This window comes from Phyllostomus hastatus, unplaced genomic scaffold, assembly GCF_019186645.2.
Source record: "Phyllostomus hastatus isolate PE091 unplaced genomic scaffold, TTU_PhHast_1.1 phas_scaffold_1674, whole genome shotgun sequence".
NCBI classification, from domain to species: Eukaryota; Metazoa; Chordata; class Mammalia; order Chiroptera; family Phyllostomidae; genus Phyllostomus; species Phyllostomus hastatus.
Window position 1 is genome coordinate 13,614,474 of NW_025334011.1, and position 12,304 is coordinate 13,626,777.

A 12,304-nucleotide genomic window follows, 5' to 3' on the forward strand; every position below is an offset into this window, starting at 1 on the left:
TGCAAATGTTGGTATTATTGAAGTTGTTCTAAAAGTTCCTTACACTATCCTCTTTTTTTTTTTTTTTTGGATTCTTTTTCTTGTTGTTGTTTTGACTGGGTGTTTTTTGCTTCTTTATATTCCAAATTAATGTTTTGATCCTTGGCTTCATCTCTTCTGTTGATCCCCTGTAAATTTTTTCTTTTCAGTTAGTGTATCCTTCATATCTAATTCTTCTTTATGGTTTTCATGCCCTTTTTTATGCTGATGAGGTTCTTTCCCAGTTCATCTGCTTTTTCCTTAAGTTCATTGAGCATCCTTATGTTTTGAACTCTGCATCTGGTAGATTGCTTGTCTCCACTTTTAGTTTTTTTTCTGGATTTCTGTCCTTTCGTTTGGGACATGTTTCTTTGTCTCCTTATTTTGGCAGCGTCCCTGTGTTTGTTCTTATGTATTAGGTAGAGCTGCTACACCTCCCTGTCTTGTTAGGGTGGCCTAATGTAGTACTTGTTCTATAGGGTCCAGTGTAGCAGCCTCCCTGTTTACTTGAGCAGGGCACTTTAGGTATGCCTCTTGTGTGGGCTGTGTATACCTTCCTGTTGTAGTTGAGCCTTGATTACTGTTGGCACGTCAGTGGGAGGGATTTTTTTCTTAATGCATTATGCTTCCTTTTATATATTTATTTTTAGACAGAGGGGGAGAGAGGGAGAAAAATATCAATGTGTTGCTGCCACTCGTGCTCTCTCTACTGGGAACCTGGCATGCAACCTGGTCATGTGCCATAGACTGGGAATCAAACTGGCAACCCTTTGGTTCACAGGCCAGTACTCAATCAACTGAGCTATACCAGTCAAGGTGGTGGGAGGGATTTCTTATACCCCAGGTGGATCAGCTGTAGACTGGCTGCTACCACCATGGAGGATCAGCTAGGCAGGGATCAAAACCATAGAGCAGGACTTACTTCACTGGGGCTCTGGTACCCCCTGAGTCTGCCCCTCGAGTGTGTTGCTTGTGGAGGTAGTAGGGTGATTTGAACGTGGTCTAAAATTCTCCACTGGGTATTTGGTTTTGGGGCCTCCTGGGAGGTACAGACCAAGGTTAGTCACTGCCCACATTCTACCTGGAGCCACCTGGCCTGAGCTGCAAAGCAGTCTGCTAGTGGCTGCTACTTGTGCTGGTGTTGGAGGTGCACAAGAGAGGTCAATCTGTGAACCAAGGCCAGCTGCCACTGTTACGGGGCTGGGGCCACTTAGCAAGAGATGAAGGGCACGCTGAGGCCAGATGATGCTTATTTCGGGATTGTAGGAAAGTCTTAAGCATGAGCAGGAAGGGCCATTTGTATGGAAAAGCCACTGGAAACAGCTTGGGTGGGCTCACAAGTTGGGTTGGGCGGGGTCTTGGAATCACCAGGGCAGGGCTAACAGTGTTAGTTAGGCTGATAGAGTCTCAGATGTGGCACCCCCCTGCCAGTTCTGTGTGGGAGAGGGCTCAGAAAAGGCACAGTGGTCTCTTCCAGCACTTCTGTCTGGGAGAAAGCTGCACCCTCACCAGCTCTTGCCCTGATGCCAGACAGTTCAGTTCCTCCCTATGTGTCCCCAGTGCCTTTCAAGCTGCTGCCTGAGTGTTGGAGCTCAGAGGGAGTGAGTCTGAGTATGGCTGTGTGGGCCCTTTAAGAGGAGCGCCTCAGTAATCAGCAGTGCTCTGTCTTATTCAGCTACAGTCCCCACTTTTTTTTTTTCACAGCCAGAAGGCTGACTGAGAGAAGGACTTCTCTTCCTGGCACTGGAACCCTGGGCTTAGGTGCCTTATGTGGGGATGCAACCCCTTACTCCTCTGGTAGGACTTACACAATTAAGATATCTCTGCTGATTTTTAAAAGCCACATGTGGTATGGGACCAGCCTATTCTGTGTCTCTGCTCTGCCTACCAGTTTGTATGTGACCTCTGTTTTATATCCTTAGTTGTAGGACTTTCATTCAGGAGGTTCTGAATGATGGTTGTTCTGTAGTGTAGTTGTAATTTTGATGTTGTTGTGGGAGGTTGCCAGTACCATATTTACCTATGTTGCCATCTTGACCAGAAACCTTAGAATGTATTGTCGACTAGGTTAGGAGGATGGGTGGTCTGTTAGAATAGTGTATCTTAGAAGCTGTTACGTGGCATATTTGTCCATATTTTATTTGTGTGTTATACAACTGCAAATATAATTATTTGCCCCTAATAGTTTCATTGTTGCTTTATTTCTCCAGCTTTCTGATTTTTAATAAAAGATCATTGCTAGCTTAATTGAATAGTATATCTTCAAGGATAATAATATTAGTCAAGTTTAATTTCTAAATCCAGGTGTGAAATGTGGCTAGGTAGAATTCCAGACAAAAATGAGCAATATTCTAAACAAAAATTAAAGAATATCAAAGTTCTGATAGTTTCTAGAAATAATATAGCTAAGGAAAAGTACTCGTATATTCTTGTTTTGGATGATGTCTTTAATATTGTCTTTTATCATCACCTGAAAAATGGGTGATATATATTTAGAACAACACATATTATGGGAAGAACTGGAAACCCTAAAAATTTAAGTTAGTTTAAGAAAAATTAAGTTTCTACAACCTGACTTTTTTGAAGTAGCATAGTACTAGTAGTTATGCCTTAGGACTGTGCACATTATTTCATATTGTTCATATATGTACATATGTTCATATTATTTTATATGTACATATTTTTTAAGATATAGACTAGCCAGGTTTCATTGAGGAGCCTTTAATATCAAAGTAGTGTGTCTTCAGTTTTGAATTTTGGCCAAAGTAGTTCAGAAGAAAACTTAGAACTAAACCTATAACTTCCTACAAGTGTTGGCCTGCTCAGATTTGGATTTATAAATTATGAACAAGAGGGTTTCTGGACTCTATTTATTCCATAGTTAAAATCTGGCTAGGCTGTTACTGTGCATATTGATTTTGTTGTTAGACACTAAGGTGTTAGGTCTTTTTCTGAATTTGAAGCAACCCGTTATTTTTATTTTAATATTTGCAGTTTACCGTATTTTAAATATTATAGTATTGTTCAAATAATGAATACTCATACTTGGGCACTTTTATCCATTAGTCTTAGGTTTTGTTCACTTATATGTTAAAGTAAACTTACATATCATGTGTTAGGTTTTTTATTTATTTTTATTGTTGACACTGTTTTAGTTGTCCTCATTGCCATCTCCGTCCTCAGTCTTTGACCCTCTCCACCCTGTCCCCAGCTCCCTTTCCTTCTGGCCATGACCATGATGTTGTCTGTGTCCATGGGTTGCGCATGTATGTTCTTTGGCTAATCCTTTCACCTTCTTTCATCTAGCCTCCCTCCCCCTCAACACTCCTTCCCTCTGCCAGCTATTAGTCTGTTCCATATATCCATGTCTCTGTTTCTGTTTTGTTCATAAGTTTATATTGTTCATTAGATTCCACATACAAGTGAGACCATATGGTATTTGTCTTTCTCTGACTGGCTTGTTTCACCTAGTATAATAATCTCTAGGTCCATCTATGCTATTGCAAAAGGTACAAATTCCTTCTTTTTAAATAGTGGCGTAATATTCTGTTGTGAAATGTACAACTTTTTTATTTTATCCACTCATCTACTGATATGTACTTGGATTGTTTCCAGATTTTGGCTATTGTAAATAATGCTGCTATAAACATATGGGTGCATATTTTTTAAAATCAGGTGAATAATTAGCAAATATGTTATTCCATATAGTAGCTTCCCTTTTTATTTTGTTGACATTTTCTTTTCCTGAGCACAAGCTTTTTAGTTTGATGTGTTCCCATTTGTGTATTTTTTTTGTTTGTTTCACATGTCCTAGGAGACAAATGGGGAAAAAATAATGTTATTAATGATGCTTGAGATTTTACTTACTGTGCTTTCTTACATGATTTTTTGTGGTTTTGTGACTTACACTTAAGTCTTTTATCCAGTGTATTTTTGTGTATGGTATAAGTTGGTGGTCTAGTTTCTTTCTTTCTTTCTTTCTTTCTTTCTTTCTTTCTTTCTTTCTTTCTTTCTTTCTTTTCTTTCTTTCTTTCTTTTCTTTCTTTTCTTTCTTTTCCTTCCTTCCTTCCTTCCTTCCTTCCTTCCTTCCTTCCTTCCTTCCTTCCTTCCTTCCTTCCCTCCTTCCTTCCCTCCTTCCTTCCCTCCTTCCTTCCCTCCTTCCTTCCCTCCTTCCTTCCCTCCTTCCTTCCTTCCTTCCTTCCTTCCTTCCTTCCTTCCTTCCTTCCTTCCTTCCTTCCTTCCTTCCTTCCTTCCTTCCTTCCTTCCTTCCTTCCTTCCTTCCTTCTTTTCTTCATGTACTTGTCCAATTTTTCCAACACCATTTATTGAAAAAACTACCTAAAGACTCCATTGTATACTCTTGCCTCCTTTGTCACATACTAATTGACCAAATAGGTATAGGTTGATTTCTGGGCTCTTTGTTCTGTCCCTTTGATCTATATGCCTGTTCTTTCACCAGTGCCAGGCTGTTTTGATTATAATGGCCTTGTAGCATAGTTTGATATAAAGTATTGTGATACCTTCAGCTTTGTTCTTCTTTCTCAAGATTGCTGAGGCTTTTTGGGCTCTTATTTGGTTCCATATAAGTTTTTGGATATTTGTTCTAGATCTGTGAAATATGCCATTGCTATTTTAATGGGGATTGCATTGAATCTACTGATTTCCTTTGATAGTGTAGATATTTTTATGATGTTAGTTCTTGCAATTTGTGAACACAGTATATGCTTTCACTTATTTGTATCTTCCTCAATTTTTTGAGTTTCTATAGTTTTCTGAGTACAGGTCTTTTACCTCCTTGGTTAAATTTATTTGTAGGCACCTTATTTTTTTTTTGCAGTGGTAAGTGGGATTGTTTACTTAGTCTCTCTTTCTGATAGTTCATTATTGATGTGTAAAAATGCTATCATTTTCTGAGTATTGATTTTGTATCCTACTTTGTCAATTTCATTTATTAGGTCTAAGTAATTTTTTGGTGAAGTCGTTAGGGTTTTTTATGTACAATATCATTTCATTTGCAAATAATGACAGTTTTACTTCCTCCCTTCCAGCTTGTATGCCTTTTATTTCTTCTTGTATGATTGCTGTGGCTAGGACTTTTAGTACTGAGTTGAATAGGAGTGGTAAAAGTGGACATTCCTGTCTTGTTCCTCATCTTAGGGAAACACTTTTAATGTTTGCCCATTGAGTTTGACATTGGCTGTGGATTTCTCATATATGGCCTTTATTATGTTGAGGTATGTTCCTCTGTTCCCACTTTGCTGAGAGTTGTTGGCATAAATGGGTGTTGGATTTTATCAAATGCATTTTCATCATCTTTTGATAGGATCATGTGATTTTTGTTTTTCATTTTGTTTATGTGATGGGTCATGTTTATTAATTTGGATTTTGTACCAACATTGCATCGATAGAATAAATCCCACTTGATTATGGTATATGATCTTTTTAATGTATTGCTGGACTTGTTTTGCTAACATTTGAGGATTTTAGCACCTAAGTTCATTAGGAGTCTTGGCCTATAATTTTCTCTTTTTGTTGTGTCTTTGTCTGGTTTTGCAATTAGGATAATGCTGGTCTCATCAGATCAGCTTAGAAGTTTTCCTTCAATTGAAAATTTTTGAAATTGAGAAGGAGAGGTATTAGTTCTTCTCTGAATGTTTGGTAAAATTGACCTGTGAAGCAGTGCAGTCCAAGACTTTTATTTGCTGGGAGTTTTTTGATTACTGCTTCAATTATTCTAGTTATAGTCTGTTCAGATTCTCTGATTCTTCCTGATTCAGTTTTGGAAGATGGTGTGTTTCTAGGAATTTATCTCTTTTTTTCCAGATAGTCCAATTTGTTGGCATATACTTGTTTATAATATTCTCTTATAATTTTTTATATTTGGTGTTACTTGTTACTTTTATATATATATATATTTTTTTTCTTTTTCCTCCTTGATGAGTCTGGTTAAATGTTTATCAGTCTTTATCTTTTCTAAGAACCAGCTTTTGGTTTCATTGATTTTTTAAAATGTATTTTTGGCTCTATTTTGTATTTCTGCTCTGATCTTTATGATTTCCTTGCTTCTGACCATTTTGGGCTTGCTGTTTTTTGTTTTTTTTTTTTAAACAAGGTCATTTAATTGTAAATTTGGATTATTTACTTGAGATTTTTCTTCTTTATTGAGGTAGACCTGTAATGCTATGAATTTCCCTCTTGGTGTTACTGGATAGGCACTCACTAGGAGCAGGTTTGCCTCAGGCCAGCCTTAGTGTGTGGTTCTTTACTTTGTGTAGGGAAGATTTCACAACATGAGTCCAGGTGATTTTGAGAATGTTTGTTTGATATACATGTCTCAGTTTCCCCATTCTACTTGCTCAGCAATTTACCTGGCTCTTTACTATCCTATCTCATTAGGACTTCTTTCAGTGTGTCCCATAGATTTGTGCTGGTGTGTCTCATTATCATTTGTTTCAAGGTAACTTGATTTCTTCCTTGATTTCATTGTTGACCCCCCATTGTTTAGTAACATGTTATTCAGCCTCTATGAGTGTGTGTCTTTTTAAGTTATTTTTCTTGTGGTTGATTTCTAGTTTCATCCTATTATGGTCAGAGAAGATGGCTTGATATGATTTTATTATTCTTAAATTTATTGAGACTTACTTTGTGTCCAAACATGTGGTCTATCCTAGAACATGATCCATGTGCACTTGAAAAGAATGTGTAGTTTGCTGCCTTGGGGTGAATTTCTCAAAAGATATCAATTAGACCATTTGATCTAGTTTGTTATTTAAGGCCACCGTTTTCTTGTTGATTTTCTGCCTGGTAGATCTATCTATTGATGTCAATGGGGTGTTAAAATCTCCTACTATCTATGACTGTGTTACTGTCAGTCTTTCTGTTTATGCCCATCAAGATTTGCTTTACATATTTAGATAACCCTATATAGGCTGCATAAATGTGTACCAGAGTTACATCCTCTTGCTGGATTCTCTTGTTTATCATTATGTACTATCCATTTTGTCTTTACTGTAGCTTTTGTTTTAAACTCTATTTTGTCAGTTATAAGTCTTTGTACCTCAGGTCCTCTTTTTTTTTTTTTAATTTTCACCCAAGGACATGCTTACTGATTTTAGAGAGAGGGGAAGGGAGGGAAGGCAGAGAGGGAGAGAAACATCGATATGAGAGAGAAACATGTATTAGTCGTGTCCCGACTAGGTTCTGAACTTGCAACCTAGGCATGTGCCCTGACCTAGAATCGAGCCCATGACCTTGTGATTTATGGGATGACCCTCCAACCAACAGCAACACTGGCCAGGGCTACTTACCCCATGTCTTTTGATAGAAACATTCTAGCCATTTACCTTTAAATGTAAAAAAATGTTAAATGTTACCTTAAATGTTACCTTTACCTTTAAATATTGATAGGTATGTACTTATTGCCATTTTATTCTTTTAACTGTTCCTCTTTTTTGTTGTTTTTCTTCTTCTTCCACTTCTTAAAGCAGTCATTGTAACATTTCTTGTAATACCTGTTTGTTTTAACAGACTCTTTTAGCTTTTTCTTATCTGGGAAGCTCTTTCTTTCTTTTTCAATTTAATAGACTTTTTGGGTAAAGTAGTCTTGGTTGTAGGTCCTTGTTTTTCATCACTTTGAATATTTTATGCCAGTCTCTTTTGGCCTGAAATGTTTCTGTTGATAAATCATCTGACATCTTATGGGAGCTCCCTTGTAGGAAGCTGCTTTTAAGATTTTTTGTCTTTAATTTTTGCCATTTTTATTATGTCTTTGTGTGGGCCTCTGTGGGTTAATCTTGTTTGGGTTATCTATGCTTCCTGGTCTTATGGGACTTTTTTCTTCATTAGGTTAGGGGAGTTTTCAGTCATTATTCCTTCTATTACGTTCTCAATTTTTTGCTCATTCTCTTCTTCTGGTACCTTTATGATGTGGATATTGATACCCTTCATGCTTTCCCAAGATCCCTTAAATTTTCCTCATTAATTTTTTCTTTTTGGTGCTCTGATTGGGTGGGTTTTTTTTTTTTTTTCTACTTTGTCTTCCAAGTTGCTGATTTGATCCTCTGCTTCATCCACCCTACTTTTCATTCCTTTCAGTGTATTCTTTTTATTTAATTGTATTTTTTTCTATTATCATTTACCTTCCAGTATATTCTTGATGTTAGATATTTTATTCTTCATTTTCCACTAGTTTTTTTTTTTTCATGGCTTCTTTGTCCTTTTTCATGCTCTTTTAAGTTCTAAGTTCCTTAAGCATCCTTATAACCATTACTTTGAAATCCATGTAAGAGAAATTGTTTGCCTCCATTTCATTTAGTTCTTTTTCTGGAGATCTCTCCTGTTCTTTCATATGAGGCCTATTTCTTTTTTTTCTTATTTTAGTTGCCTCTTTGTGTTTGTTTTTATGTATTAGACAGATCTGCTATGACTCCTAGCCTTTGTGAGGTGGCCTCATGTAGTAGGTATCCTGTGGGACCCAGTGGTGCAGTCTCCCTGATCTCCTAAGCTGGGTGGTGTAGGAATGTCCCTTGTGTGGGTTATTTGGGGCCTCCGGTTTAATTGAGCCTTGATTGCTCTTGTCTGTCTGTGGGTGGGATTGACTTTCAGGCTGGCTGACTGTGAGGCTCAAGTCCAGCAATGGTGTGTAAGCTGCAGTGCAGTGCAGTTTCTGTGTGGCTTCTGTAAGTCCTTGGTAATAAGACTCCTTTTTAGCTAGTCTTAGGTGGTTATTCTGGTGATTTTTCTTTAATTTAGGTATATTTCTAGTTTGGTCCTGGGAGGAGGTGAGTGTAAGATCCACCTACTTTACTACTGCCTTTAAAGTCCCCACTTAACACTTTTTAAGAAAAATCTTTTCTGAATTTTCCAGGATAATTCCTACCCTTTCATCAAATTTTTATCTCCTATCACCTTCTGATTGTTCAAAGAATCACTTCCTTAATTGTATGATGACATGTTATTAAACATAGTGTTGACTCAAACTGGATTTTGCTTGCCCATTTCTACTCCACCTGTTCTAATTCCTAAATTGATGGGAAGGCTTTATCAGCATTTGTTTTTAAATCAAAGTTTATCATCTGTGATTCAGTTGGATTAGTTCCATAGGTAAAAATACAGAATAGAGAAATTATTGGGCCTGCATGAGATTGGCATAAATAAATGGTTATTTCCTTATGAATATATTGTTTTGAAAAATATGATACTCATGAATGTTTCCTAGTTGGTTATGGATATCATTTTCTTTATAAAATATTTGAAATAATATCTAAGTAAAAGCTTATTAACATGAATTGAGTAACTGTAAATATAAACTTGTCCTATTAGACATAAGGTATTTAGAATTAATTTCTACTTTCCCCCCCTTTTTTTTTGCCAACGTAAAGTGGCTAAAAGCCAAGGTAAGAGATACTACTTATCATTTGATCCACAGTTTTACCTCTATGTTGATAGAGGCTGCAGAACCACTAAAATTTGAAACTCTTCTTATGTCTGTCTGCTTTTTCCCCTTAGGATTTATGTAGATTAAATACACTCAAACTCAGTACAAATCAGCTATATTTAGCTTGGATGTGTTAATATATCAAAGATATATTGACATCTGCATTTATATAGGAACATTAATTTTGCTAACATTTATTGCTTTGCTTATTTTCTGATAGTTGCCTTGCTTTTATAGACTTACAGTTAGGAGGTTTCCCAGACGTCACATATGACTTTGTTACTAGGATAAAGATATTTTTCAGATGAACATTATAGCAAGTTGACTTTGAGATCTGTAGTTCATATTCATGCACACATTTCAAAAATTTTGGGAAAATTACTATTTGGATGCAGATACATTTAATCTCAGTGAACATTTAATAATAAAATAATAATAAAACCTGCGTTTTATTATAAACTAGAATGAATTAGAAAAGCCAAGTGCAAGAGGTTTCTTTACTTTTAAAATGTAGAAGCAAAGTCTGTTGTTAAAACTGTCTGGGAATCCTTACTTCACTTCCTGATATTAAAAAAAAACAATAATACATGGTGTCAAAACACAAGAGACCAATTTGGTATAAAAATAAAAGCTCTTTTTTTGTGTGCATTTTAGCATGGGAATAATCAGCCTGCAAGAACTGGCACACTGTCAAGAACAAATCCTCCTACTCAGAAACCACCAAGTCCTCCTATGTCAGGCCGGGGAACATTGGGGTAAGAATTCAACTACATTTTACAAGAAAATTCATATTCTAAAAGAAGAGATGTTTTTGTGTTTAGGTAAATGTATGGATTCTTGTTTTGGGACCCCCTCTATGACACTAGCTTTTACAGTTCATCTTGTTTCTTTTCTTTTTAACAGAATCTGAAATGCATCTACTTCTTTTACAATATTCTCTATAGGAGTCTCTACTAGGCATTCTTTTGTGTATGTAGAAATGAGCATTACTTATCTTTTAATTCATTTTTTAAAAATATAAATTTGACTTACTTATTTTAACTGAAATTACCAGTGTATTCCATATGGTGCTTTCACATGTATATTTACAATATTTATATTGCAGAACTTTGAATAAGTGGTCTACTTTGTGTAGTTTGGCTTGGTACTCTGCAACTTTTCTGTTTTCCCAGTTACTTTCCATCTAAGACTTAGGGGTTCTTGACCTGGAATACTTCTAACTGTGCTTGTGCTTGTAATCTTAGGGCCCTTCATTCTTGAGTAGCTTTGTGGGAAGGCCAGTTGGAGAAGCAAAATAGATAACAGTTGGCTTCTTCTTTCTCAGTTCTCAATGCAATAAAAATATTGAATAATTGGTAAGCCATTTCTGAAAGATTGTTCACCTTAACATAGGAAATAATATATTAGAGCTCTTTCTAGTGGAGGGCTGGGGACTCATTATTTTATAGTAATAGGGATCAACAGTAAACTTTTTTTTATAGACTTAATTTTTCTTTTTATTTTATAAGCCCCTTGCCCTTGCAGAAACATGTGAAATTATTAAATAGAAAAGTTAAAATCATTTATTGGGAAATTAATGGCATTACATCTAGGATTAGCATGTATTGTACTTGCCCATTGTCCATATATTTCCATATTGAGGTAGCAGTAAATTGCAGAGGAGATATTTAGCTTGCCTAATGTATAATAGGACAGTGGCTTGTGGATGTCTGAACTGGGAATAGTGTATATTTCAAAGTTTGATATTACTGAGCATTTCAAAAATTAGAACCATTAATTTTAGAAATAGGGTTAGAACTTTTATTTATTATATTTGTAAAAAGATTTTATTTCTTCATTTTCAGAGAGAGAGGAAGAGAGGGAGAAGGAGTGGGAGAGAAACATCCATGTGTGAGAGAAACTTTGCTCTGTTGCCTCTTGCATGTCCCCAGTTGGGGACCTGGCCTGCAGTCCAGGCATTTGCCATGACTGGGAATTGAACCAGCAACCTTTTGATTTGCAGGCTGGCGCTTAATCCACTGAGCCACACTAGTCAAGGCAGAAATAGGGTAGAACTTTTAAATGACCTTTTCTATGCTTTTCCTTAGAAAAGGTAACAAATTTTAGTTTTTGCATAAAGTAAGAAATTCATGTACTCCAATTAAGAATTGTTTTAAACTTTATTACTCTTTTTAAACTTGTGTTGTAGTTGGTTACAAATGGACAATCACAAATTTGGTGTGGCAACGCCATTTTATCTTTCTTATTCATTATTCCTTTCTCCAATGCTTCTTTAGACGGAATACTCCTTACAAAACCCTGGAACCTGTTAAACCCCCAACAGTTCCTAATGACTACATGACAAGTCCTGCTAGACTTGGAAGTCAGCATAGCCCAGGCAGGACAGCTTCTTTAAATCAGAGACCAAGGACACACAGGTAATCATTCAGGTTGAGCCTGTAAACATTTGAGAGTGGGGGTTACTGACTGTACACAGACTCTATACTGTTGCTGAGTAAAGTACTATAATGTTCACACAGAATGTAAAAGTTGAGGTAATATTGTATATGTTTCTGTTAAAACTTCTGATTTTTAGATTTTTAAATATAATTTATACTATAAGCAGATGGCTACTGTTTCTTCCTTTTGTCAGAGGTAGAGATGTATATTTGGATATAGGCTAAAGAATATTTTTTGAGACAGTCTTTAAAGATCAAGGTAACCACTCTTAAAAATTCTTGGATAAGTTGTTAAATATCAGAAATTATATAACATGATTTAAACTTTTAAGAGGTTGGAAGAAAGAAGTCTTAACTTAGATCTGAGGAAGAATTAATTAAAAAGATTTGATATACTCTAGAATATGTTACT

The 12,304-nt window shown here is 36.1% G+C and overlaps 1 protein-coding gene across 9 annotated transcripts in view; it reads left to right on the top strand.

The window, feature by feature from the left end:
• The window catches only part of ABI1 (abl interactor 1), a 118,811-nt gene that overhangs the window by 88,001 nt on the left and 18,506 nt on the right, over positions 1 to 12,304 (top strand). For 6 of the 9 annotated variants that reach the window (XM_045857738.1, XM_045857741.1, XM_045857740.1 and 3 more), the window contains exons 4-6: positions 9,399 to 9,413; positions 10,109 to 10,209; positions 11,731 to 11,871. In XM_045857738.1, the coding sequence (XP_045713694.1) occupies positions 9,399 to 9,413; positions 10,109 to 10,209; positions 11,731 to 11,871 (257 nt within the window). The remainder of the gene's footprint in view (positions 1 to 9,398; positions 9,414 to 10,108; positions 10,210 to 11,730; positions 11,872 to 12,304) is intronic. The other 3 variants (XM_045857739.1, XM_045857742.1, XM_045857744.1) reach the window with 1 other exon arrangement.